Source organism: Microtus pennsylvanicus, chromosome 5, assembly GCF_037038515.1.
Source record: "Microtus pennsylvanicus isolate mMicPen1 chromosome 5, mMicPen1.hap1, whole genome shotgun sequence".
NCBI lineage: Eukaryota > Metazoa > Chordata > Mammalia > Rodentia > Cricetidae > Microtus > Microtus pennsylvanicus.
In genome coordinates, this window is record NC_134583.1 from 61,296,014 (window position 1) to 61,323,484 (window position 27,471).

Sequence of the window (27,471 nt, forward strand, 5' to 3'; positions counted from 1 at the left end):
TCAAGGCTGCATTGCTGGAGGTCAGACTTCAGGTCCAAGCCCAACCATTTCCAGAGCCTATGTTCTAACTACTCTGCCTTATTGGCTGCTAAGAAGCATCAGAAATGTGGGGTGTAGCTCCTCTTAGAAACCTCTCACCCCTTAATCTCATCTGCAACAATGGCAGTAATCGTTTCTAGGTCATCCATGCACCCTGTGTGAATGTTATAGCTCTGATGAGTGAAGATGTGGAGGCCAAACGAGAGCCTAGCGTGTCTCCATGGAGCCAAGGGCACAGCTTCTGAATGATGATGACTGCTCAGGCAGTCACTTGTATTCCCAGTCTCTGTCAATGCTCCCCAACATATCCTAGTTTGGAACATGTAGTCCGTACTTGTTTCCAGCTGGGAAAAGATTCGGGAAGAACAAAGGGATTTCCCCTTTCTAACCTAGCCCTTACTTCAGAACTCCAACTTGATCCAAGAAGGCTTTAAGGGGCCTAAAGGAGCGGAAACAATTTTTTTCCTTCTAAAGTAGACAGAAACAAGTTCTAGTCTCTCAAAGACAGGACTGTATTGAGATTAAGGACAAATGAAACTACCCATTTATCAAAAGACTCTGCATTTGGAACTAGCTGTTCGTGAGCCTCAGGGTTAGATGCCAGTATAGGGAGCTGAGAGCCAGAGGCAATCCTGTGGGTGTGCACTCACTTAGTCTAACAAGATTCCCTTTGTATGACTCAAATCCTTGCGAATCAGGGTGTGAATTAATGCCTCTTGCATATGGGGCATTGGGAAAGCTTTCCCAATACTGTGTAGTGGAGTGCAATGAACCTACTTTCTCCCAAGATTTAATTCCTAAAATATAAAAAAACCCAAATTTTAATATTTACATAGGAGCACAAGCATGCAGGTACACACATATGGTGCAGACTTACGGGGCAAGTCTGCATAATCCATCAGGAACTCGAGCCTCTCACTTGCATCTCTAAGTTGCCTCCTGAGTTTGAACACAGTGACATCACTGGATTTCCTTAAGTATTCGATGAGGGCCACTAGCTCCGCGGTGTTGGCAGGGATCTCACTGACTTTTTCAGCGATGGTGTTGTACTGATTACAAATGCTGTGGAGAAAGAAATGGTCACAACAACCATCATCACTACCTCCACCACCACCACCACCACCATCACCACCATCACCATCACCACCATCACCATTACTACCATTCCCACATCACCACCACCATCACCACCATCACCACCACCATCACCGTCACCACCACCACCTCCACCACCATCACCGTCACCACCACCACCACCACCACCACCACCACCACCACCACCACCATCACCACCACCATCACCACCATCACCACCACCATCACCATCACCACCATCACCGTCACCACCACCACCACCACCACCACCACCATCACCACCACCATCACCATCACCACCACCACCACCACCACCACCACCACCACCACCATCACCACCATCACTACCACCATCACCGTCACCACCATCACCGTCACCACCACCACCACCACCACCACCACCACCACTACCACCACCATCACCATCACCATTACTACCATTCCCACATCACCACCACCATCACCACCATCACCACCACCATCACCGTCACCACCACCACCTCCACCACCACCACCACCACCACCACCATCACCAACACCATCACCACCATCACCACCACCATCACCGTCACCACCATCACCTCCACCACCACCACCACCACCACCATCACCATTACTGCCATTCCCACATCATCATCACCACCACCACCATCACCATCACAGGTACATATGGTTTTGCATCAACATGGAGGCCCTGGGTTGATGTGCGGAATCATCCTCTATTGCTTTTCTGCCTTCCCAGGCTAAAAGTCCAGGTGGGATACCATACCCAGTTGGCATTTATGCGGGTTCCGGGAATACAAACTCTAGTCCTCACACTTGTGTGGTAAGGGCTTAACCACTAAGCCATCTCCACAGCCCAATATTTTTCCTCAGAATTTTTATACCTGCTATTAGTTTCCCGGTTTACATCCACTTGATATTGAATCAGACGGTCTTTAAGATTTTGGGCTCGGTCACAGAGGTCATGATTTAGGAACAAGGCATCAAGACAGAACATGGCCAAAGGCACAGTAATGTGCATGGACGCAATTTCATTTCTCCTCTTTTTTATGCTATTGATGCTCTATAGAAAGAAGTACAGTCAGAGTTCAATCGTAATTAGAGTCTACCCATTGCTCCTAGCTTCCCCCTTGGTCAGCACTAGTCCAATACAGAGTTTGCGCTCATTGCAATCCATTGATTGCTCAATGCATTGACTACCACACACATGTCATCAGGGCATGAAACTCTTAGTGGCATCTCCTACCGTCATAAACTCTTCAATCTCGTGATTTTTATTCAGGAATTCGGTGATGCCTTGCTCCGCCGTGTTATCCAGCAGGTCGTCGTACTTCTTATACACATTTAGGTATCTTTCGTGTTGGAGAACATAAAAGGAAGCGCACAAACATAAGTCAATGAGTTGGCTAGGCAAGGGCACAACTAAAACAGGGCACATTTAAAACATAAACTCAAGCCAAGAAAGAGAAATAGAATAGAAATATAGCTGAAAATCCAGGATTTGGGCTTCTAATTCCAATTTTGTGACTTCCTTGTGGCATAAACTTAGAGAAGTTACTTAGCTGGTTTTCCTCGACAGGGCTTCTCTGTGTAGCGCTGGCTGTCCTGGAATTCGTTTTGTAGACCAGGCTGACCTTGAACTCATAGAGATCTGCCTGCCTCTGCTTCCCAAGTGCTGGGATTAAAGGCATGCACCACCACTGCCTGGTGGGTTTTTTAAAGTTGTGTTTTTATTTTAAGTGACTATAATAAGGCACATTTTATAAGGTTATCATAAACCCTAGCTATAGCAAAATATGTAGAACAATTATTACTATCCTGACATAAATGTGCAATGAACACCAGCACCCTGTCTTCCTTCTAACCCCAAGTTCTATGCCTAGTTTTAAGATGAAAATTTGGAATTAAGTAATCTATGGCATATGAACTTAGGTCCATCTGTTTTCAGATCATGTAGGAATGACTGGACAATTTTCTCTAAACTGGAGGATGCATCTAGAATGGTTTGACTTAAATTAAGTTTGAATTAACATTAAGTTGGTACTGAGTAACTATGAAGAGTGGCTTGGTGGAGCCCCAAGGTACCCAGGCAACCTGACAAACACTCCGAGACAGCAAAAAGGCCAGAACGCGCTCAGTCTGGAAGAAAGTATATGTATAAGATCCATGAGCAGGAAAGCCCCCCAAATAAAATGCATTCAGGTGATCTTCCAAACACTAGGCTGCTTTCTACACAGATGAATCGATGTTCTCAGCTGAAGTGATTTTGCCCTGCAGGAGGGTTTTGGCCACATCTGGAAACACCTCAGTTGCCACAGTGGGGCAGTTTCTTCTGACATGCCATGGGCATAGCTAGGGTTCTAGTATATACCCCACAGGGTGTATACACACAGGGCAGTTCATATCCCCACAACATAGAATTCTTCCCACTGAAAATGTGCAGTTTCATTTGGTGACAAACTGTGATCACGTTCACTGGTTTAGGGTGATCTCACAGTGTGTGTGCAAAACTGAAGACGCTTTTAGAGGTAAGCATTTATGTTGGAAGCTGTCCTACCCTGACCGGAGATTGTTGATGGAGGCAATTCACCACACTCTGTGTGGTGGTACACTATAGTGATATGTTATTTGTGTTTTAATAAGTAAAGCTTGCCTGAAGATCAGAGAGCATAGCTAAGCTACTATAGGCCAGGGAGTGGTGGCACACACCTTTAATCCCAGGACTCAAGGCTACCCTGGGCTACGTGAGATTGAATCCGTCTGCAAGAGAAATAGAGCTCACACAAAGGTGATCCTAGCACTCGGGAGTCCCATGTCTTTAATTCCAGCACTAGGGAGGTGGAGACAAGAGTGATATGACTGGGGGGGGGGAGAGAAGTGCTCAGTGCATTCATGCTGAGGACAGGATCACCCCCTTTGTTTGTTTGAGCCTGATAGAGGTAAGAACTCTCTAGAGGCTTGGCTGCTTTGCTTTTCTAATCTTCACCTTGAACCCCAATATCTGTCTCTGGGTTTTTATTAATCCTGCTACAGTATACACCTGCAGCCCTGCTACTCTGGAGGCAAAGGCAGGAACAGCATGATTTTGGGGCTAGGTTGAGCTACACAGTGAAAACCTGACTCGAAAACAAACAAATACCTGGAATTCATAACAAGTTCCACGGATCTTGTTGCCCCAGATCTCCCAGAATACTGGTTTTCTAAATTCTAGAAATATCCAAATATATCCTGGCCTATGGTTTTCAGGGAGCAGAGGAAGATCTGCACCTGAATTTTAATCCTAGCATTTGTATTTATTGCAGCCTAGTGTGGGAAAGTTACACTCTCCCGTCTGTAAAGTGGGGATAAAGTCATAAGCAGGTAAGCCCTGGCCATTGCTACTCTATGTGTGTTTTGGGTGTGTGGGGACAGGGCTAGATAAGGACAAACACTGAAAGTCCAACTAGGTTATAAAGCTAGAACTAAACCAACTTACTTGTGAGGTCCAACTTGATTTTTCTTAAATACCTCAAAAGTATCATTGACAAAATCAGAAACAAGGTTTTCTTCAGGGCCAACAGTTCCGAGGATCAGGTTATAGCCTTTCAGCTCTGGGAAAAGTATAGATTCCACCTGAAGAGCAGAAGGCACTCTTAGATTTAAGACACACACAGAAACTAGAAGGCAGAAGGCGGCAAACAGGCTCTCGCCTTGGGCTCTTTTCCAGGGACACCGCTTGTATTCATTTTCTCTTGGCTAGTGGTAGAACTAGCGAAGAACACCCTGCTATCCCTAAACTCTCCAACTCTTTCAGTGTGTGTGCGTGTGTGTGTGTTTTCATGGGCTTGGCTCCTGCAGAATCCTTCTGGGATTCACTACCATATCTCAAGGCCCTCTCTACTTTGCAAATGCTTAGTGACCAGCCTCGGCAAAGACCTTCAGTCTGCTCTCCTAGGCTCCATGCCTTATAAATCACATGTCTGCTTTTGGCAAGTCAGCATCAGTTGAGGAAGCATGGAAACAGGTGCAAATGACCTTGGTTCTCTTTGGGTGACCCAAAGGCTTTAAATTGATGGAAGGCAACTTCTTTGCTGTGACTGTGTTTATAGACAAAGCCTGAAAGCAAGAGACAAGACTGCCATTGGTCCAGGGCCTGGGGAAAAGGGCCTGGGGAAGTATAGCTGATAGCCCAGGTCTTTCAATAGCTCCCATGTGGACCGGATTTTGGAGCTTGTGTTGGGAAGAAGTTTCTAGTCAAAAAGAGAAGAGAAATTCTTGTGCGGTTGAATGTGGAGGTTCTCCTGTGCGGGTTGGACACTGCACGGTGGAAACAAGAATGGTCCTGTCCTATCCAGGGAACTGGTATTTTCTGCCTCTCCTCCTGGCTCTCTGATTCTGCACTCCTCCGTCTCCCCACCATGTTCCAGGCTTCCTCCCGTGTGCTTCGCTGGCGTTGGCATTCCCTGCAATGCTGAGTGAGTGGATTCTGCCATGGGGGAAAGACTGGCCCAGCACCCCCTTTCCAGTCACAAATACATGCTTCTCATTATGGAGGAATACAGGAGAGATTCAGGGGGAGCTGGAGAGGGGCAGTCGGGGGTGGGTAAATCCTATTTCATTGTACACATAGATGAAATTCTCAAAGAATAAAAAATTAACAAGTAAAGGAAATGTAGTGGTAGGGCTAAAACACTCATGGAAATTCTATGTATTCCATTTCCCCTCTCGTTTTATTCAACTTTGATTTCTGCATCTCCTTCACCTCCTTGTTTCATCCTAGATTACACCAGCCTTGTCCTCCTGGACTGTCCTGATAAGACCAATGCGCCATAGTATTTATTTTGGTTTCCTTCAGTACCTCCTCACTGACAGGCTTCCGTTTTTCTGCAGCTCAAATGCTCTTTATTTTCTAGATTATTGCTGGGGTCTGGGGAGATGGCTCAGCGGGTAAAGTGCTTGCTACATATGCACAAGGGCCTGAATTTGAGTCCCCAGAACCTGTGTATAAGCTGGGCACAGTGTTGCATCTGTAATCCCAGCACTGGGGAGGCAGACGGGTAGAGTTCATTGGCCCACAGGCCTATTTGCATTGAAGAGCTCTGGATGCAGTGGAGACTCTGTTCCCCAAAAAATAACACGGAGAGAGATTAGGAAGACAGCTGACATTGACCTCTGTCCTCCACAGACATGCATACACATGCATGTGTACTTATACAGACATGTGTACACACCCATGTGAGCAAATACACGCATCACACACACACACACACACACACACACGCATGCATGCATGCACACACCACGTTTGTAGCTGAGTTTCACCTTGAAATGTTTTCAACTTACTGTATCCATGATGAGGTAAGAGACTGGAGACTATTCATCTGCTGATAGTCATATATGTATGTCATAGACATTGAACCCAAGGGACTATGGTTAAAATTTCACAAGTCAGTTCCAAGAGGAAAGCCTGAGGTTCTGGGGGAGGGAGTGCCGCAGGCATCCGTAGACGAGGAATCAGCACCCTTGGGTTCTTCCCATAGTCTAGTAACACTATTTGTGTGGAAGCAGGGCTAGCTTTCCAACCTGGCACAAACTGACCCGTGAGGGTGTCATCTTGGCATCATAATCCACTCCCTCTAGTACCGGTTCCTGCTGGGCTGTTTGCAGTGCTGGCAATCTCTCCAGCCCCAGCTGTTTGTTAACGCTACCAGTCAACAGCAGAGAAGCAGACTCAGGCAGTATGTACTTCATGTGTCCCCATCCCCTCACTTATCTCTTCAAACTGTAGTCTTCTCTTTCATTTCCTCGGAGGGATGTTGCTTGTAGGAGAGGTCCCATTTCCCCTCTCTACACATCATTCTCATGTTAAACCAAGCTTGGCTGACATCAAAACTCCAGGCACAGGGATTACTGGTGAAGGTGGACCCTTGGTGTCATAGATTTTCCTACAAACCTAAGCGCTCTCTCTCTCTCTCTCTCTCTCTGTCTTTCTTTATGTCTGTGTGTGAGTATATCTGTGTATGTGTGTCTCTATGTCTGTGTGTGTATGCCTGTGTGTGTCTGTGTGTCTCTATGTCTGTGTGTGTATGCCTGTGTGTGTCTGTGTGTTTACATGTGTGTATATGCATATGCACACATCTGTGCACTCATGCATGCACATTTTTTTGCATGTGTGTCCCCTTTCCCATTTCATTTCTGTGTGTGGCACGCCTGTGTGTGTGGAGGCCGGTGGTTGAAATCATCGCCACTTTGCTTTATTTGAGACAGGATCTCTCACGGACTCTAGAGCTCACTAGTTCTGCTAGACTGGCTGACTGGTAAGCCCCATCCCTTTCTCCACCTCTTCAGTGCCAGGCTGGTAGACACATGGCATCACACCCAACTTTTAAATGGCCGCTGGCGATTGCATCTAGGTCCTTCTACTTGTTTAACAAACGCCTTACCGACCAAGTACCTCCTTAACCTCAAACTTCAGCTTCAACTCTGTGTGTGTGTGTGTGTCTGTGTGTGTGTGTGTGTGTGTGAGAGAGAGAGAGAGAGAGAGAGAGAGAGAGAGAGAGAGAGAGAGAGAGAGAGCGTCTCATAGGTTGATTCCCTATATGGAACTGGTCATGGGTCTCCTTGTCACATCACCCAACCAAAAGATGTTAGGTCACATGGATATCCGGCCTAGTAGACAAAGTTTACTTTCATGCATCTAATTTGATAAGTAATTCCACTCTGGAAAGAAAACTGTGAAGAGTACGTTTTCTTTGTTTTTGTGTTTTTTGTTTTTCTCTCCCTAGAACCCTATAGTGGTGAATAAACCCATTGAACCTCAAAACAAAATGATATATATTTTTGTAGAAATTTTTAGAAGATTTATGCCAGGTCATCTGCAATAAATTATTAACCCACATTGGATGACTTGGGAATTATCTATCTTGTGTAAGGCAGCATACAAAGGCAGGGAATTAGGGGGGACATAGAAAAGACCTAGATAATCTTCCTGAGGACAAGGAGATGGATTGAGGATGCATTACAAAGTGAAATTGCCTAACTGAACACCACATGGACTGCAATTGTGCAACCAGACACTTGATTGTTTATTCAGTGTGGAACAAAAGTATAGATGAATTATTAGGCAAATACCATACCTTGGGGATCCCATCAGAATTCTTAATGATTTCCAAGAAGGAATTCTTTATTAATTCCCAGCAATCATCAAAAGTTGGGTTGAAGACAATGTTAGGCTCGCTCACTTCAAGTTGAATCATGATTAGCTGAGGTATAAAGAAATCCATTTCTTGGTAAGGTTCCTTAAAATCGTTTCCATCCTTTGAGAGACAGAAGATATATCAGACCTCACACAGTGCAGCCCCCGGAGAGCACAGGGGTGCTGTTACCCATTCATAGTGCTCCCTGAGCACCAAGAAAGGGCACCAGTATGCTTAAAATTGAGTCTGTCCTGCCAGGAGTTTATGCTTTCTTTAGTTCCCAAGAACTTTGCACAAAATGGTTTATTTTAATCAGTGCCACCTATGTTCCAACTTCTAAATCCTTCCTGCCCTTCAAAACTAGCACAAAAGACATCTCCTCGAGGAAGTCTCCCTCGCTTCTGAATTTCTATATTTCTACTTCTGTCATGTTATTTTGTCTTTCACTTAGGAGACTTTGTACCCTCCCCTTACCTTGTCTGGTCTAAACTTGAGGGCAGGACCTATGTCTTATTCATCTCTTTTCTTCAAAATATCTATGACAGCTATTAATACCAAGTAGGTGCTTAATAAAAACATTGCCTGAATCCAAAGGGATGAATATCTGTGTCCTTTAAAAGACAGTGTCCTTAAGACATGGTGCATGTCACTCAAAATGTCAACTTCCTCACGACAGAAATATTGCTGAGGAGACATCCTTAAGACTCTGTGAAACTGAGCGGCACAAGATTGCATAATTGCAGTGCTCAGTCCTCACAGGGCAGCTGCAAAAGCTTGGCCAAGTGGTTGGCTCGAGAGTTTTTCAGACCGTCTAAGGGAAGACAAATATGTCCCTTCTCTCTTCGTGTGGGATTTTACAGTGAGATTTCGTCCCTCACATGGGATGCAGTAAACAGCTCTCTCCTTTCTGCCTCACACAGGAGATGTGCCCATGACTGCTCCAGAGTGGTCCTCTCAGGGATCATTGCAGCCCAAATGAACAACAGTAGCTCTTAAACCTTTCGAGCAACTAACGGAAGTTTGCCTGCCCATGCTTCTACTTCCTGATGCTGGGATAAAAGGCATCACCACCTTTACTTTACTTGGGAAAATACTTAGAATTTGACCTTTTTATAATTAAGAAATTAAAAAACATCCATTATACTCCTATTATTATTATTTTTATTTATGTGTGTTGGTGTTTTGCCTGCATGAGGATGTTGGGTATTCTGAGACTGAAGGAACAGACAGCTGTGAGCTGCCTGCATGGGTGCTGGGACTTGAACTTGGGTCCTCTGGAAGAACAGCCTCATCACTATATTTTTGAAGGTGAAATGTGTACACAGCCCGAAATTTTAGACACTCTCCCTTGATCTCTGGGCTGTCTAAGTCTAGGGGAGCATTTAATGCTTTGAAAACCAGGGTTTCAGGCTCTCTGCTTTTATTTCTCCTTTACTGGCACAGTTTCACGAAGCTGCTAACTAAAGCAAACTAAGCCTTGTGACCCTGGAAGTTCTCTCTCAGAAACCAAACAACAAATTGCTACTAGTGGTAAATGCATAAGACACCTCCTAAATACTAAGCCGAAGGTCAAAAGCAACTCCATTTTTGTAGCAAAAAAGACGCAAACAAGTGGCTTTCCCCACCCTGGAAGAGGTACGTATTCCATCCTGCGTGGCCACTCTTTCATCTCTTAAGAAAAGTCGCTGAAAACTTGCTACCAGAGATTTTTTATATATATACATTTAGTGATGGGTCACAATATGACAGAAGTTTGCTGTGCATTTAGAAAAGATAAAGTCATAGTCACCCTGTGTGTTCCAATCAGAATTTCACCTTCTGGCCAGAGCCTACTTGAGCTCTACCTAGACTGTCTTCCCTGGAGAGGGCTGTGTCTGGACTCCGCCACGTACCTTGTGTATCATGAAGAAGGAAACGAGATCACTGAGGGATTTAATGACCAACTCCCTGAGCTGGAGGGACATGAAGGAGGCAACGGAAGCAAAATATTCCTCAATGTTTCGAGAGGAGTCGTAGTCACTCTTGGGAGCGAAGCGGACCCAGTGTTCCTTCTGTGAGGTAAAAAGCTGGGCACAGGTGGGGATCCACCTACAGGGACCAGAGAACAGCAAGTAAGTGGCTTTCCGAGCTCTCTGGGCCTACAGGACTGCTAAAGCCCGCCTCCGGCTGGGACTAAGTTTCCAGAGAGGACTAACTGAGGGGAAGAAGGAGAATGGGCAGTCCCACGGGCTGGAGGCTCAGTTAACAGAGCAAGAAGGAAGAAGCCTGCTAGACCGGTCTGCCTCTCTGCTTCCTGGCCACCATGTTGTGAGCCTCTGGGCTCACACAGTCCCACCCCATCATGATGGACAGACACTTCTGAAAACATGAGCTGAAATCTTTTCTTCCTGTGTTGATTTTCTCTGGAATTTGTTATAGCAAAAGACCATCTGAATAAAGACTTGCCATCCAGTCATTTCTTTGTTCTGGATATATAGTTCTGTATGCATTTGCTAAAGGAAAGAAGTTCTCTAATATCCGGAGACCCCCTAACTTTGGACCTTGAGGCTATTTGGGGTCATTTCAATACAAGTTATTCGAGCACATTGCCTCATAGCACCCGGAGACTGAGAGAATCTCAAGGAAGAACCAAATGAGAGTGATGTCATAACAAAGCATGGCTCTGAAAAGGCAGTGGGAGCATGGGAGGGAGGGGTAGAGAGAGCAATTTGCTGTGAGGTTGCTAGAGGATAGGACATGGCAGGAAGGTATCATAGGAAGTCAACAAACTTCAAGCCACTCCCGGAGGGGAATCAGCTCTCATTCTGGGGCATTCTCAATCTTTACAATGCTGGGCTGAAGCCCAGATCTGCAGGAGATACTGACTTGGTGAGAAGAATCTGCCGTGCCTCCTGGCAATGCTTCTGAATCACATCCTGGTACTCATTAGGCAGCAGGGGCAGTTTTCCAGCCAGTAAATCTGCTGTTCGAACAAACCTGAGGTCTTTAAATCTGCCAAAAGGGAGGGAGAAATGCCAACGTGAAAGACTAATCCATCCTGTGGGGCAAGCTCAGAGGACACGTGTTCTCATTATTTGAACCGTTACGTTAGAAGAGCACCTTCTAGAAATAGTGATGCTGGGTGGTTTCAGGGGATAGGAGGATAGTGGGGGTGGGTAGAGAAAAGCAGAAAGTAATGAAGACCCCCCATACCCCTCCATTCCTTTTGCTTTCCTAAATAAAACATTGGTGTTGGTCAACTAAGAGCACACCTATCCAGTGTTGCTGCATGGAACAATGACAGAGGGCACCATGCACTTCTGCTCTGTAGGATGGTGTGCTCTGGAGTTGAGCAACATGCAAGAAGCAGAACCTGCCTGTTCGTGGACCACATCGGACTCTGCTCTGCTACAACCCAGCAGGCAGTTAGACCCAAAGCTTCATGATGTCTTTGATCAAGCCTTTTGGAATTCTCTTCTCTTCTCTTCTCTTCTCTTCTCTTCTCTTCTCTTCTCTTCTCTTCTCTTCTCTTCTCCTCTTCTTCTCTCTCTCTCTCTCTCTCTCTTTCTCTCTCTCCCTCTCCTTCTCTTTCTAAGTGTGTGTGTGTGTGTGTGTACGCCAGAGGTCAACCATGAGTGTCTTTCCTTGGGTGACATCTTGATTTCTAAGATAAGATCATTCACTGACCTAGAACTCACCCAGTAGGCTAGGCTGACTGGCCAGCAAGCATCAGGGGCTTAGTCACCTTACCCCATTTCTAGGATTGCAAGCATGTGCCTTCAGGCTGTCTTTTCACATGAGTTTTGGAGGATGAACTCAGGTCCTTATGTGTGCACTCAGCTGACTAAGCCATCTCCCCAGCCTTGCTGCCTAGAATTAGGTTGAACTTGCTTTGATCTTGAACCATATGGTAACTCACCCTGTGGACAGGTTTACCACGCACCCATTATGTTTCTGTGTTTATGCCATGTAGACACTCTGAATGTTTGCTGAATGAATGACTCATCATCCTTACATTGCTCCTTTTTTTTCCCTTCCTCTTCTCTGGATCCAGGGAAGCTCTACCGCTTCCAAGCCCACAGGTCTACCGTTTCTCTTTCCAGCATCCCCTCTTCGATAGGTTGTCCTTAAGTAATCCCCACTACTTCTCAAACCAGATCTTTGCCCAGTTTCCTTAGCCAATCCCAGTGCTGCCTCTTGAAGTCATCATCTGTTTTAACAATCTTTCAGATATTCTTCCTTCTAAAACACCACCACCTATGGTCCTTTTAGGTGGGGGTGGGGAATTGAAACGTGTTTGTGTACGACTAAATACAAAGCACTTCTAGGAAGGGTGGGCCTGAGAGTCTGACTCACCGCACAGACAACCAACACTGGTGTGGCTCATGTATCTGCCTTACTTATCTTTAATTAAACCCTAACAAAAAAAACTTCTCTCATTGGTGGAACTCTCTACTCTTTCCTCACATTTTCCATCTCATTATAGTTCCCAAATCCACAAACTTTACCAATCCCAAAAACATCTTAGCTTATTTCTCTCCTCTTAGAAATTTTCAAGTTGAATAGTTGGGGTCATGCAGGAAAACCATGATGCAGTTTCCTGGACAAATCTTCCTCCTTGCTGACTTGGTGCCTCTGACTGTCTAATGAGCTGAAATGAGGCATTAGCCTGACCTTTCAGTGAACTTTCCCTTCTGATGCATGCCCTTTCTTGAGGATCCCATTTGAAAAAAAAAATCACACACTCTCCTCTCCCCCAAACAACCAATAGAATGGATAAACAAAATATGATATAGCCAAACTATGGAATATTATTCAGTCATAAAAAGAAACATCGTTACTGATGCTTGCCTTCTCTGTGAACAGATGTTGAGGACATCGTGTTTAATTCAGACCCCAGACACAAAGGAGCACATAATAGTATGTGATTCAGTATCTATTACACATCCAGCACCTGCAGGTCTGCTGAGGCAAAGAAGATTAGTGGGTGCCAGGGGCTGAAGGGGTGGGCTGAATGTGAATGACAAAAATGTCCTTGAATTAGAGAGCAGTACGGGTGGCACAACCTTGTGAAGTACCCCACTGTGCACACACTGTGCACACACTCTCAAGGGGTAGGAGGGGTGGTTTGAATGAGAATTTCCTCTATAGGCTCGTGTATTTGAATACTTGGTCCCTAGTCAGTGCCACTGTTTGAAAGTGATGTGGAATACTGAGGGAGTGGAGAATTCCTGGAGGAAGTTCATGAATGGGCTGGATGGTTTTATGTCAACTTGACACAAGCTCAAGTCATCTGAGAGGAGGGGACCTCAATGAAGAAAATGCCTCCATCATATCTACCTTTAGGACATTTTCTTAATTAGTGATCAACGGGGGAGGACCTAGCCATTGTGGGTGGTGCCATCCCTCAACTGGTGGTCCTGGGTTCTATAAGAAAACAGGTTGAAACTCTGAGATTCCATCTTACACCTATAAGAATGGCCAAAATCAAAAACACTGATGACAACTTATGCTGGAGAGGTTGTGGAGTAAGGGAACATTCCTGCATTGCTGGTGGGAATGCAAGCTAGTACAATCCCTTTGGATGTCAGTGTGGCGATTTCTCAGAAAATTAGAAAACAACCTTCTTCAAGACCCAACAATACCACTTTTGGGTATATATCCAAAGGATGCTCAATCATGCCACAAGGACATGTGCTCAACTATGTTCATAGCAGCTTTGTTCGTCATAGCCAGAACCTGGAAACAACCTAAATGTCCCTCGACCGAAGAATGGATAAGAAAAATGTGGTACATTTATACAATGAAGTACTACACAGCAGAAAAAAATAACAACAGCTTGAATTTTGCAGGAAAATGGATGGAGCTAGAAAACATTATTTTGAGTGAGGTAACCCAGACACAGAAAGACAATTATCACATGTACTCACTCATAGGTGGTTTTTAAACATAAAGCAAAGAAAGGCAGCCTACAAACCACAATCTCAGAGAACTTAGACAACAATGCGGACACTAAGAGAGACATACATCTAATCTACACGGGAAGTAGAAAGTAGAAAAAGTCAAGATCTCCTGAGTAAATTGGGAGCATGGGGACCTTGGGGGAGGACTGAAGTGGGGAGGGGAGAGGCAGGGAGGGGAGCAGAGAAAAATGTAGAGCTCAATAAATATCAATAAAAAAATGTTAAAAAAAAAAGAAAACAAGTTGAGCAAGCCATGAGGAGCAAACCAATAAGCAGCACCCTCCATGGCCTCTGCACCAGCTCCTGCCTCCAGGCTCCTGCCCTGTGTGAGTTCCTGCCCTGCTTTCCTTCAGGGATAAACAGTGATAGGGAAGTGTAAGCCATATAAACCCTTTCTTCCCCAACTTGCTTTTTGGTTGTGTGTTTCACTGCGGCAACAGGAACCTAAGACGGTCACTATGGATGGGCTTTGGGACTCTCTAGCCTCACCCCACTTACTCTTCCCTCTCTTCCCTGTGTGTATGACATGTGATCGGGTAGCTTCCTGATTGCGCTGACATTCTTCTTTGACTATGGCCATGTCTTCCCTGCCGTAATAAACTCTATCCTTCCAGAACCACAAGCCAAAACAAACCTTCCTTAAGGTGCTTTCAGTCATGACCTCCATCACAGCAACAGAAAAGGAACCAAGACAGTGAGTTTTACAGTAGGTCTTTCATCTCTGTGGGTTCTGCCTGCTTGGATCCAACCAACAGCATGTTGGAAATATTCTGAAAAACCCTTGCTTTTGTACTAAACAGGTACAAATTTTATTATTGAAATTATTTCCTAAGCAACTCCTTATGACAAATATAAGGGAAAGTATGAGACTTACGAAAATACTAGAGTATTTTATATAAAGGGCTTGAGAGTTCATGGGGTCCCAGAAACAATCTCTTTGTATATAACAAGAGACAACTGCATATCTCGAGTTTTGAAATTTGAAAGAAAAAAGGGGTCTTCTCATTTAGATTCCTATAATTTGGTGGAGTGAATATAATTATTCATAAGTACAACTGAGAGACAACATAGCTTGCCAAATGAATTTCATAAAGAAAAAAAAAAGGGCCCAAACCTTCATCCATCTCAAAAGTAGAGGCAGATGAGTAAGCTTAGAGTTGTGATGTAGGGTGACGGCGCTACAAGGCAGGAAATGGGGAATTAACTCTCCTTGGCCTCTTAAGTCGTATCAGGTACTAAGTACTTTGTGCTGAGTTACTAACTCCTCTTACCATCCCTCTGAAGTAGGAACTCTTATTATTTCAACCTTGGAGGCCAAGAAAGCAGGGCCCAAAGATGGAGTTCACACACCCATCTACCCACAAAGGAGAGCTAAGATTTGTAACTTAATGGCTCAAAATGTACACTGTTACCCACCATGCTCCAGGGCTTTCAGACAGGGAAAATACATTTTGGGAATGCATAGGAGGGTTCCTTAGACCTGTAAGTAGGTTCACATTCACAACCCACAGACTTTCTGTCTAGGATCTTTGATGGGCCCTCTCCACTGCAGAACAAGAGCTACCCTCACTGTGCCATACTAAAGAGGTTCATTTAGGTACTGAACAATAAAGAAAGGAACCCAAAGACCAGGGGCCAAGTCTTACTCTGCAAACCATAGTTCTTTGAGGTTGTACATCATGGGGTTCACTGTGTGCAAATGCTCCTCATTCCACTTCTTGGCACTCTGGTAGGCATTGTGCCAGGGCACAGGGGCCCGGATCACTCTGTGAGGAAACAAGCGAGGGATGCTCTCGATGAACAGCCTTTTCTTCTCCATTGGGTCCATGAGGATGTAGTCGACTAGAATGGAAAGAGACGGCACCCTATCAGGCAGGGTCTTTACACATCCTATACTCCTAGCGTTCAGACACTTAGAACAGAAGTGAATATCTGTCCATTTCCCCACCCGGCAATGCCTCCTCAGTGGCCAGGTCAGGGGTAACCCATGGGTGTGACTTCCCTGAAAGGAGTGTGACTTGGCATTGAAAAGTACTTGGATTTTGAGGGTGAGCCCCGCTTTTCTTGGCAGAGCATTTGCTGGACTCCATTGGTGATGAATGGTGACTTCGCTCACCGGGATAATGGCACAAACATGCACGAACACAGTAAGCAGCAGCAGCAGATACTTACAAATGGAGATTTAGATAGCAAATGTGTTTTGTTAGGAAAGAAAGATTGGGGAAATCTTGGTAGCGTCACAACTATGCTGCACCATGAAGAATGCATATGAGCTTCTTAGAGGAAGGACACTGGGAACAGAGGGATGTTGTGTATGGAGGGAAACTGTCAGACTGTTTGCTCAAGGAGCTGTGAGCTATGCTGTGTAGACAACATGGGTCGCAATGGTGGCACTGAAGGTGTATGGCTGGAAAAGCAAGGAGGAGCCAGAAGCAAAAGACCTCACGTGTCTATTCTTAGATGGGCTCTGTGAGACACCAGACAAGGAGTTATGATACTCACCTCGTTAGAAAGTTAGGAAAACAGAAATAGCTAGACGTATTAACAAAGCATAAAAACAACAGGGTTACCCTTCCACTTCCTCTCTCAAATCACCTGCCATTAAATGCTTCCCAGTGTGGTCTACTGTGTGTACAGGACACTGGGTGGGCTTAGGACAGAGGGAGACAAAGCGATGCACCCATCACTATCCAAAAGCTCAAGTCACAAAAGGAGTCCAAAGTGACAGACACGAGAGGGGAACAGCAGAGAGACAAAGGCACAGTGGGACGTGCCATCCAGGACGAGCTGAAAGTCAGGGCGCTAGGACCGCCAAGGGTAAAGGGACAACCGAGGGGACAAGAGAAGAGCCACTGAGGAGAAGGGACAGGGTTCCCACAGTGTAATTAATGTCTGTCTATCACATCTGAGCCTCCTGGAGCTAGCCACCCACGCTGAATGGCTGCTTGGCTTTACCCACGCTGCACATCTACTAATCCAGAATCCGCGTTTTAGCAAGATCTGCACAAGCATGGCTATACCATGGTGGTTAGTTCAAAGGGAAGCAGAAGTGATGACGACGAGGATGGGGGGACATTTGAATTAAAAGTCACATGGTATTTCGGGGTGAGTTCAGTGACGTCAGAGTGGGGACTGATAAATTAATTGATCATGTGATAGTTCATCCTGATTGTCAGTTTGATTGGATTGAATGTTGCCCGAGAGATTAGTATGGTACTCTCCTGGGTGTGTCTGTGAGGATGTTTCCAGAGGTGATTGGCATATGAGCCAGTAACTAAGGATATCAACAGAGGCCGTCTAATAGGATGGAAGCCTGGATAGAATGAAGCCCAAAGGAAGAAACCTGTTAGCACACACATGCGCTTTCTCACTCTCTCGGCTTTGCTGAGTGAGATGAGCTGAGCAACACACAGATGGCACCACATGCCCCTGCTGGGATGTTCTGCACCATCACTACCCAGAAGCAATAGGCGCAGCTGACCATGTCCCCAGACCCCTGAAGCCACGAGACAAAATGAACCATTCCTCCTCTGAGCTGGTGTTTTCTGGCAGTCTCATCACAACAACAGCACAGCAACGGGCACAGAGGAAAGGCAGTGCCCTCCACAGGAGCTCCGTGCCCACAAGCCCAGCCTTACCAATGCTTTTCATGAGACTAAAGTAATAGTCTCTTTCCTTCTCAGTCCGAAGCTCAACCTGCAGGGGTTCCAGGGCTGGGATTGCCAGCAGCACCTTAGGAATCAACTTGTAAATTCGCACCATCACCTCCTCGTCCTCGGGGGCAATCATGTCTTTCGGGATGCCGTTGGTCAAGTAATAATAGTATCTCTTCCATAAACAAAGCAAGAAAAAGGTCATGACCGAGGGGCGGTGCCCACCTGGTCCACCCAACCAACCAAGCAGCCGCCAAGCAGCCAAGGGTCCCAGTTCACACAGCAGCCATCCACCCACGCCTTTTGTCACTCGCCACTATGCTTTTGAGGCCAGTCACTTCACACACATTGCATGTGACAAGGTCACAGGCAGGTTCTTCCCCCTGAAGAAGACGACTGCTCAGCTCTGAGTATGTTAGTTTTCTTAAGACGAGCTGGAGAGCTACCTCATAGGCATTTTCCCTATTTTTATAAAACACACTTACAGGCTGCATTTTGCTAATGGTTGATAGGGTTGCCAGAAAAACTACAGAACACAGCTGGTTTACTCGCACACACTCAAAACATTGTCTTCATTGTTTATCTGAAATTCATATTTAACTGAGAGTCCTGTCTTGTTTTGCAAGAGTTTGGCCACCTCCCCCGCCCCATGGGCTGCCATGTGCCAAACTGTGTGTTAGGGACTCGCAAGCCCCAGTTCCTAAGATTTCTGGGCTTCAGTATTCTGTTACCATTCCCCAAAGTGACTCTGACATTCGTTGCTTCAAATTACTCAGATGCCAAGATGCTATCTCTCAAGTCGGGGGCCACAGTAAGAAAGTACCTCCAGGTCTAACTCCGACGGCTTCTTCTCTTTACTTTCTATTTCCATCTCCTCTTGCAACATCACATCCATCTGTTGTTCTGGACTCATGGGTCTGCTTCCTGACTGGACTACCGACGAGTCCACGTCACTCTTCTTGGGCACGGAGTGCGAGTGTTTGCAGGCCGTTGGCACCCTGAAAGGTTGGAGCAGTCCACTCTTAGGCTCCCACTGAGACACTGTATTTGTCAGATCCACTTTCCCAAATCTGAGGATTGCCAGGAACACCTACTCCATTGTGTCATCTAGTGACATCTGATGTGTGCCCCTTGGATGACCCCAATGTGTAGCACGTCACAGACTGTGAGCACTGGCTTTAGCCAGCTCGTTAACATCCTTTTATATAGACCCTCGAAAGACTGGTGGGGAAAAGGAACCCCTGGGTGTCTGACAATGCTTTGAAGTCAAGAAGCAGAATATGACTTAATATATATATATCAGGTTTTTCAAGATAGGGTTTCTCCGTGTAGTCCTGGCTGTCCTGGAACTCACTATGTAGTGCAGGTTGGCCTTGAACTCACAGAGAACCACCTGCCTCTGCTTCCTAAGTGCTGGGATCAAAGGCGTGTGCCACCACAGCCCAACTTTTCAGAATATGATTTAGTTCAGTCCAGTTTCCTCTACCCCATGGCATCCATAGTGACTCCTTACCCGGGAGCATCCTCCTTGCATTTGGAGAACTTCATTTTCTTCTTAGCAGGCTCTGATGAGGCTTTAGATCCTGTGTGAGAGTAGAGAAAGAAAGCCATCAGGGACGGGAAGCCTGGAGCCACTCTCTGTCTGCAAGGATGGGACCCTTGGGAATGGTCTGGGGGAATACTAAGGGGAGTGGACATGGTAGGGCAGGATGCAGGGTGCAGTCCTTTGTTTCATTATTTTTGTTCTACTGTTTTTCCCTTTGTTTTAGTTCTTTTGAGAGAGAGAAAAAATAGAGATTTGGATGGGTAGGGAGGATGGGGGAGAAGAAATGATCAAACTGATCGAAATATATTGTATGAAATTTTTTTAATAGGAAGGAAAAAGAATGCAGCGTTTCTAAACCAGGATGAGGTCTCATCACATACTGAATTTGTTGTCTTTCTTTTTTACTTTTAGACTTTCCAATTCCCAGAATGTGATTAAAATATTCTGTTGTTTATAAGCTACCCAGACTATGCACTTTGTTATGGAAACTCAAACAGGCTTAAACAAGAATCATGGTATTAGCAATTAGAGCATAAAGCCTAAGTTTCTAGGTGAGATTTTGTACACTGGGTATTTAATGTTTGCTCTATGTCCTTGAGGCAGTAACATGCAAGGTAACATCCAAAGGACATGCATGTATATTCCATCAACGAGCATCACTGGTGAGAACTCCTTCAAGGATCCCTCCAAATGATATTCTTAGGGCTAGCGCCATAAAAAAGAGATTAAGAAATTAGGGGAAAAACCACAATAGAAATGATTATAAATCTGAAAATGGAAAGAAGCCGCAACCGCTGCTCATTAGTTTTAACAGTCAAGGTGATACCTCCAGGAATCACCTGGAGAACAGTCTTAGTGGGGAATTATCTAGATCAGGCTGGCCTGTGGACTTATCTGTGGGGGGTTGTCTTGATTGTTAACAGGGTTGGGAAGACAAGCCCTGAAGGTGGGGAGCCCCAGGACTGGTTCTGACCTGTGTAAGAGTAGAGAAAGCTAGCTAAGCATGCAGCAGGCAAGGATCCTGCTTTGTTCTTTCACTGTCCTGACTGTGAATGTTACTGCCTTGACTTCCCCATCATAATGGACTGTAATCTGGATTTATAAGCCAATAAACCTTTTCATCCCTTAAGATCCTTTGCTCAGGGTGTTTTTATCACAGCAACAAAAATAAAACTAGGATCCACACATACAAAAACCAATCAAACAAACAAAAATCCAACAGCACTTTCTAGTCATGATGTGTTAAAATACTGAGCAAAGTTGAGGAGAAAATTAGTGAGTTGAAAGATAACAATTGAAGAATTAACTTCTATCACAGAAGGGGAAATGGAAAATATGCAGGGGTTTGAGACAGAGAACAGATCGAGGGTCTCCAAAGTGTATCTAATAGAAATCACAGAAGGGTTCTGTAAGAAGACATATGTGTATATGGTAGGATGAAGTCAGTTCATGTCTGTGAGACGTTGTGGAAAACAGCTTCCAAAATGGATCCCACTCCCATGATCTCTGCTCCATGATAGGACTTTGGCATGATGCTGGACCTGGTGATTCACTTTCAACAAACAACAGACTATGTTAAACGTGATAAGATGCCAATTCTAAGGTTAATTTTCAAAAACTCTCTATGGTTTCTGAGGTACTGTCTCTCTCCTGCTCCCTCTTTTGCTGACTCCAGTGGAAGTCAGAAGCCATGGAGAGTCTGTGTGGCGAGGAGTTGGTGGTGATAGCCAGCCGTCAACAAGAACTTAAGAATGTGCACAGGCCTGGAAGAGAATCCCTCCCTGTGTATTTCAATGACTATGGTCTCGGCTGCACCTTGATTGTGTGATTGTGGGAGATCTTGAGCTTGAACTACCCAACTAAGCCAAATGCAGAGATCTCACCTGTAGAAACAGGGAGATGATGAATATGATTTGATTTAAGTCACGACATTTTGGAGTAATCTACGGTGCGGACATCAGTAGTTTAAACAGTACTGGTGTTTGCAAGTGATGCATAAACTTTAGCCATGTTAGGAATTTCCATTTCATAAGTGGAGTGAGTGAGGCTCTATAAAGATACTAGGTCCAACAAAGGGCATACCCGGGATAAAAACTCAGGAGTAGAAGCTTCATTTCAAAGCCTCATCCTGCACAAGATATGGCATATTGGTCGCAAGTACCTGGTACCCTCTGTCTGGTCTTGTCCCTAGGGACATTGATGGTGACTGGTTGGTAGACCTTCAACAGGTCTTTCAGCTTCATGTCTCGGGCTGTCAGAGAATAGTTGTTGCCGATGGAGTCACTGGGTCCACGGTGGCAGTCCTGCTCTTTGAAGGGCACAGCCAGGGTCCAGGACGTGCGTTGCATCAAGGGGGGATAAAAGCTGTGAGACATGACAGTCTGCAAGGAGAGCAATGTGAAGGAGATGCTGTCAGAGGCATCTCTGTGAGCCTGGGCTCCGCTGCCATGGAGATGGAGTTGCGTATACCGGATGCTATGTTTCTACCCTCCTCACACCCCGGGGAAATACTTTGTGCATGGCTACTTCTCTGCCCAATGGAAGATTTCTGAAGCCAAGGAAAACAGCTGGCGTTGAACACCGCTGTTATTCTTTATGGACCTGGTGGCGAGAGGCATGGAACTGCTCTCCTTCGATGGCCGAACATGCTGACTTAGAGTTCGCTAACACAGCGGGTAAATGGCAGGGCCAGACGCAAACACGCTTTTATTCTAGCGCAAACCTCTGTTCTCATACCATTGTAGTGTCTTCTGGTGACAAAATGACAAGAGTTCTTAGTCCCACTTGCCAAGACTGTTTGCCTTCACTAAAACCCAAAGGAATGCATACACAGGCAAGGTATGTTCCCCAGTTCTTCCTCAGCAGAAGAGCCGCAGCCATGGGTACTCACCTCATAGAGTTCTGACGGCTCCTCATTTGCAGACACAGGCAGAGGGGGCAGCTCTGGCCTCGCCTGGGAGTGGCTCATGTGATGTATGGAGTCATTTTTGTCAATCTGTGGGAAACAGGAACAAAGCTTCTCTTCAGGAACTGGGAGAGGTTTCTGGGCCTCTGGAGAGGGTGAGATACTAGTAGTTGTATTAGTATTAGTATTATTGAGTGTGCATGGTGTGTATGTGCACATGCATGCATTATGTGGGTGTGTGTGCCATGGAGTGTTGTGTGTTGGAAATCAGTTGACAATTTTGTGGAATTGATTCTCTCCTTCCACTTTGATGTGAGGTCTAGGGATTGAACCCATCTCACCAAGCTTGCAGGACAAGCTCCTTCACCTGCCGAGCCACCTTGTTGGGCCCCCCAAAGTGGGTAGCTTTCTTAAAGTTGACTCTTGCATTTCACACATACAGTGTTTTGATTAAAAACCTACTCAGGCAATAGCTTGGCATCTTATGTATGTTTAACAAGCATATAAGCAACTCCCTGCGATTTACTTTTAAAAATGGTGGGTGTGAGAATCCCCCTTTCATTAGTGAGTGTACATTTGTGTGTGAGCCTTCCACATTCTCTCTTAGTTCCCGTGTGCTCTCCTGAACAGAGCTGGAAGTGGCTGTAGCCTGAACAGCATTGCATGAGACTTTTGTCTGAAGCCTCAGCCCCATTGCAAAAGACAAGCATTTTATCTGAGGCTGCGACAGAGACAGTGCTGGGCTGATGTCCGGGAGGTTCTGCTGGTCTTCATTTTCAAGATGATCTGAAGGATTTTTCAAGAGGCCAATGTCGGCTCTGACTTTAACCCTAGGATGTGACTTTGAACTAGCTCTGGTATTAGATGAGACACTGTGACAGAGATTTCTTTACTTGGATCTGCAAATTATGGCAGGCAAGATTACTGGTGCAGGCTGGGGTGGAAGAGGGACACAGGAGTCCCTATTAGCCATGAAACACCAAGCCTGACTAACCCTTCACTGATAACCCCTAACCCCCATGAACTCCCCTGGAACTCCTGTATCATTAAATAATCAATACTGTCTACCCAAATGCCAAATGATTGCATGTCAGGCATGCAAAAACCTTTTTTTTTGGGGGGGGGGGTTAGTCCCATTCTAGCTGATCAAACCAAGAGTCAGAATGGTATGCAAAATGCCCCAGGCACACAAGAGGTAGACTTGTCTTCTAGGGCAGTAGCTTTTAAATGTGCATCACCCATCACCGCAGAAATGTCAGCAATGGCAAGAACCCCTTACATGGCAAATTATTCTAGGTAGGTCATGGGTCCAAAAATTAAATGAGAATAGAAAAAGTTATGATCACAGATGTACTTGAAGCTTGAGATCTTTGAAAGCATGGAATGGGTTCGCTGATCTCACAGCCCAATTCAGTGTTTTCCAAGGACTGTTACCAATGGTGGGCAATGGATACTTATTCAGAGTAGAGCTGCTTGGTTCCCACCTCAGGCCCGATGCTCCTGAGAACCAATGACCTTATTACTTTCATCTTATAGAACTTGGTATACTGACTTGTATTTTTATTGTAGAATTATTGATTTTTTTGAGATAGGAACTTATAACCCAGGCTGGCCACAAACTCAAAATCCTCCTATCTCAGCCTCCAAAGTGTTGGGGTTTCAGTCATGAACCATCATACCCAGCTTTAATATGCTGGTCTCAATCACTGGCAGCCTCTCTGTTCTCCACCTCAATCTCAAGGATCTGAGAACTAACCAGTTATCTCCAAGAATTCTCTCTTTTATGACTGAAATCCATGCCAGATCTGCATCAGTGAGGGGAACAAAACAGGAATCAACTGGAAATGGATCTGGCCATTCAAAGCAGGTACAATACCAACCAAAGAAGAGCTGGGCAAGGGTACTTTCAAGGATAGGAAAGCCTTTTTAGGTCCCAGCTATAAGACATGTGTTGATGACGAGGTTAGGGCTGTCGCCATTGTGTTTTTGTAAGCAAGAGGTATCTGTGGTCTGTGGCAATCTTTCCTTTGGCCTAGATTTTGAAATCTGTCTTAAATAAAAATCTTCATTCAAACAGCAACAAACACCACCAAGCCAGAACATCTTGGGTAAGTCACAATAAGAGCAGGAAGGAGCAATTAAGCCCCAAACCCCAACTTGTGGAATCTGGGAGGGGTCTTGGTAATTATGTTCCTTCTCACAGTGGGGTAAACCTGATTCCAGTGCCAACAGAACCTGGGAAAGCTAATCCTTCCACCAGACGTAGAATACAGTCCTGGTGGGAGAACCTGACCTACTCCAATTTCAGTCCATGTGGCACAACGTGGCTCTTGACAGGAGGAAACAGGAAATTCTTTAACAGCTTCTTAGCTATGCAAAATGGCGTGCTAACAACCTGAGTGTCTCAGTATCTTCCTTGGTAAATATTAGGGAGTTTTCACTTATATATAATTTTATTATATATAAGCAGATATAATTTTATTAAGTTTCTATTTTAAATGTTCCTCTGAGTCTTGGCATCTTGGCTTTTTCATCCAAGATGCTTGCATGCGGTTTGGGCAGATGACTTTGGGGCAGTCTGTCTGTTTGCTTATTTATTTGTTTCTAAGGTGGGGTCTGCTATGCACCTCAGGCTGATCTCCGCTGCTGGGCTTCCCGAGTGCAGAGGCTACTGGCATCAACCAGCAGACCCAGTTCAGACAGTTTATTTCAGATTGCACATGATAGCTTGTATGGCTCTGCTATGCCAGAACCATTCCACCCTGAGTTAAAAATAGAGCTCTTGGCTCTTCACCATGGCACGTCACATCTGAATCAGAGTCTTTGAGGGTGAGGGCCAAGACTCTGGTTTCTGATAAGGTTGTTCTTGTTTTGAGACCATATAGTACAGACTGCCTTGGGATACACAATATTCTTGCCTCAGTCTCCCCAGTGATAAGATTACAAGGTAACTTCGTGCCTATGTGAGACGGGTTTTTAAATTAAAAATTGTTTTTTAAATTAGCAATGTCTGTGGGGGTGTGCCTGCCCACATATGGGCAGAAGCCAGAGCAGGTGTTAGGTGTCCTGCTCGGTTGCTTTCCAGCTTATTCCCTTGAGGCTGGGTTTATCACTGAACCCGGAGCAAAGCTGATGGCAAGCAAGCCCCAGGATTCCTGTCCCTGACCCTCATCTCCATCCACCACTGGCGTTGCAGACATACACGTCCACAACTTTTACACAGAGGTGCTGGGCTATGAATTCAAGTCCTCAGGCTTATGCAGTAAGCGCTCTTACCCACTGAGCTTTCAGCTCCCTCTGCCAGCCCCAACACTGTGTCAGAATGTACCCCAGAATGCTCTGATGTGCAATCCAAGGTGGGACCTGCCTGCTGGAGTGTGTATCTGGTGACATTGGAAGGGAAGGGGAAGGAATGATGGGTTCTAAAATTTCAGAGTGAAAAAGTGATTAACACACTTTCCAGGTCAAAGAAATCCACCACGGCAATCTCTCTGTGGGAAAAGTCCTTCCTCCCCCACACTCTCAATTCCCTACACGTTGAAGACACAAGTACAGAAAAGCATGCCTTAAACGTCACACCCACCTCCTGAAATGAGCAGTCGGGGTAGCTCATGGTGCCCGTTCTAATTGTTCCGTTCTCAGTATCTCCCATCCAGCTGCTTTGAAATCTGCGATTCTTTAGAGGAGAATGGGGAAGACAGCAGCAGCGGAATTTTCGGACCCTCTGGACACTCTGACACGGAACTCTTTCTCTGACGTCATAGATGCCGGTATCCCGGGGAGTTCCCTGGCAGAAAGGGAGAGAAGGAAAGACAAAGAATGAAGAGGTAGCACGGCGTTCTGCAGAATTCCTCCTCCGCTTTCCACTCTTTGCAGTGTTTGTTCTTTCTTTCCTTTCAGTAGATTTCTTGGAACTTCCTAGAACAGCCTGATGTCTCTGCAAAGGACAAATTGAAGCACGGTCACATATTAATGTCCAGAAGAGGGAACTTGCTATCCCAGATAACACCCCTGGGAACCTGGGGAGTTCCCTGAGCAGTTTTAGCCATAATGGGGTTTCTACCCAGGCACTGTGGTGGATAACCAGGCTTTAGCGTCTGTTGCTAAGAGGAGGGGCCTCTTCTATGTTTAAACACAAGACTGGGCTTGACCTGCTGGTTCCCTTGGTAGGAGGCTGAGCTGAGCAGCAGAAAGTATTAGTGACAGAAGGGAAATTGAGAAAGTGTTTAGCAATGGCCTAGGAATGTAACAATAAGAGATGATTATCTTGAAGAGGTCTAAGACACAGCAGCTGGTGGTTGAGTCTTGAAGTCCAGAGTTGGACTGGTCTAACTCAGATCCTGCACTTCTTGTTAAGGAATGTTCAGCTTGTGTCCAGTGACTGTCAGCTTCCATGTACAAATGCCATACCACTTTCTGGTCATACTGTGAGTGCCCACTTCACCAGGTCTGTTTGTGAGTTTGATGAGATACTGCACACCTAAAAGAGTTCGCACACTATAAATTCATCCTAATTTGCCTATGACTTACACACACACACACACACACACACACACACACACACACACACACACACTGAGGCAGGGTCTGAAGATAACATTGAACTTCTGATCATTGGCTTCCCCCTCCTTAGTGCTAAGTTTACACAGGACTGAGAGCAGCCCGGTATATGCCAGGCAAACATCCTACCAACTGAGCTACACCACGAGCCTTTCCCTACTTCACCACTGTGGTCTTGCATCTTGAGAACTTCCTCTGCCCAGGACAGGTTGGGATAGTCTTGTCACTCAATGCAATAGGTTCTTTATGAATGTTGTGGCTAGCACCAGTATTATAGTTACGGGCACACAAGCACATACACTCACATGGAAGTACCCAAGATTCGCCACTGCCCCAACATCCAAAACACTTATTACATGGCTGCTTTCAAAAGTCTTTTAAAGCCTAGTTAGATTTATCAAGCTCTCTCAGAATGCTACGGGGCCTGTCTGTTTCTTCATTCACTTTCCCCCTTTAATTTTCATGACCCTCCCATTTCTTCAGGAGGAAATCAAGACAGAGTTAGTTTTCCAACCTTAGCTTTCCTTAGTCAGAGTGGCTACAAAATGAAACA

At 45.4% G+C, this 27,471-nt stretch overlaps 1 protein-coding gene across 2 annotated transcripts in view; it reads right to left on the reverse strand.

The window, feature by feature from the left end:
* The window catches only part of Dnah3 (dynein axonemal heavy chain 3), a 162,951-nt gene extending 136,977 nt beyond the window's left edge, over positions 1-25,974 (reverse strand). Inside the window, exons 1-14 of one of the 2 annotated variants that reach the window (XM_075972063.1) lie at positions 25,942-25,974; positions 22,344-22,448; positions 21,615-21,834; positions 19,421-19,490; positions 18,731-18,905; positions 17,893-18,082; positions 15,901-16,096; positions 11,178-11,303; positions 10,205-10,400; positions 8,253-8,432; positions 4,613-4,749; positions 2,384-2,489; positions 2,022-2,200; positions 917-1,101 (exon numbers count right to left, since the gene is read on the reverse strand). In XM_075972063.1, coding sequence (XP_075828178.1) covers positions 917-1,101; positions 2,022-2,200; positions 2,384-2,489; positions 4,613-4,749; positions 8,253-8,432; positions 10,205-10,400; positions 11,178-11,303; positions 15,901-16,096; positions 17,893-18,082; positions 18,731-18,905; positions 19,421-19,490; positions 21,615-21,834; positions 22,344-22,448; positions 25,942-25,971 — 2,095 coding nt within the window. In that variant the 5' untranslated portion in view covers positions 25,972-25,974. Of the gene's footprint in view, positions 1-916; positions 1,102-2,021; positions 2,201-2,383; positions 2,490-4,612; positions 4,750-8,252; positions 8,433-10,204; positions 10,401-11,177; positions 11,304-15,900; positions 16,097-17,892; positions 18,083-18,730; positions 18,906-19,420; positions 19,533-21,614; positions 21,835-22,343; positions 22,449-25,941 lie in introns of both variants that reach the window. The other variant, XM_075972062.1, reaches the window with a different exon arrangement.
* Positions 25,975-27,471: the final 1,497 nt, after the last annotated feature.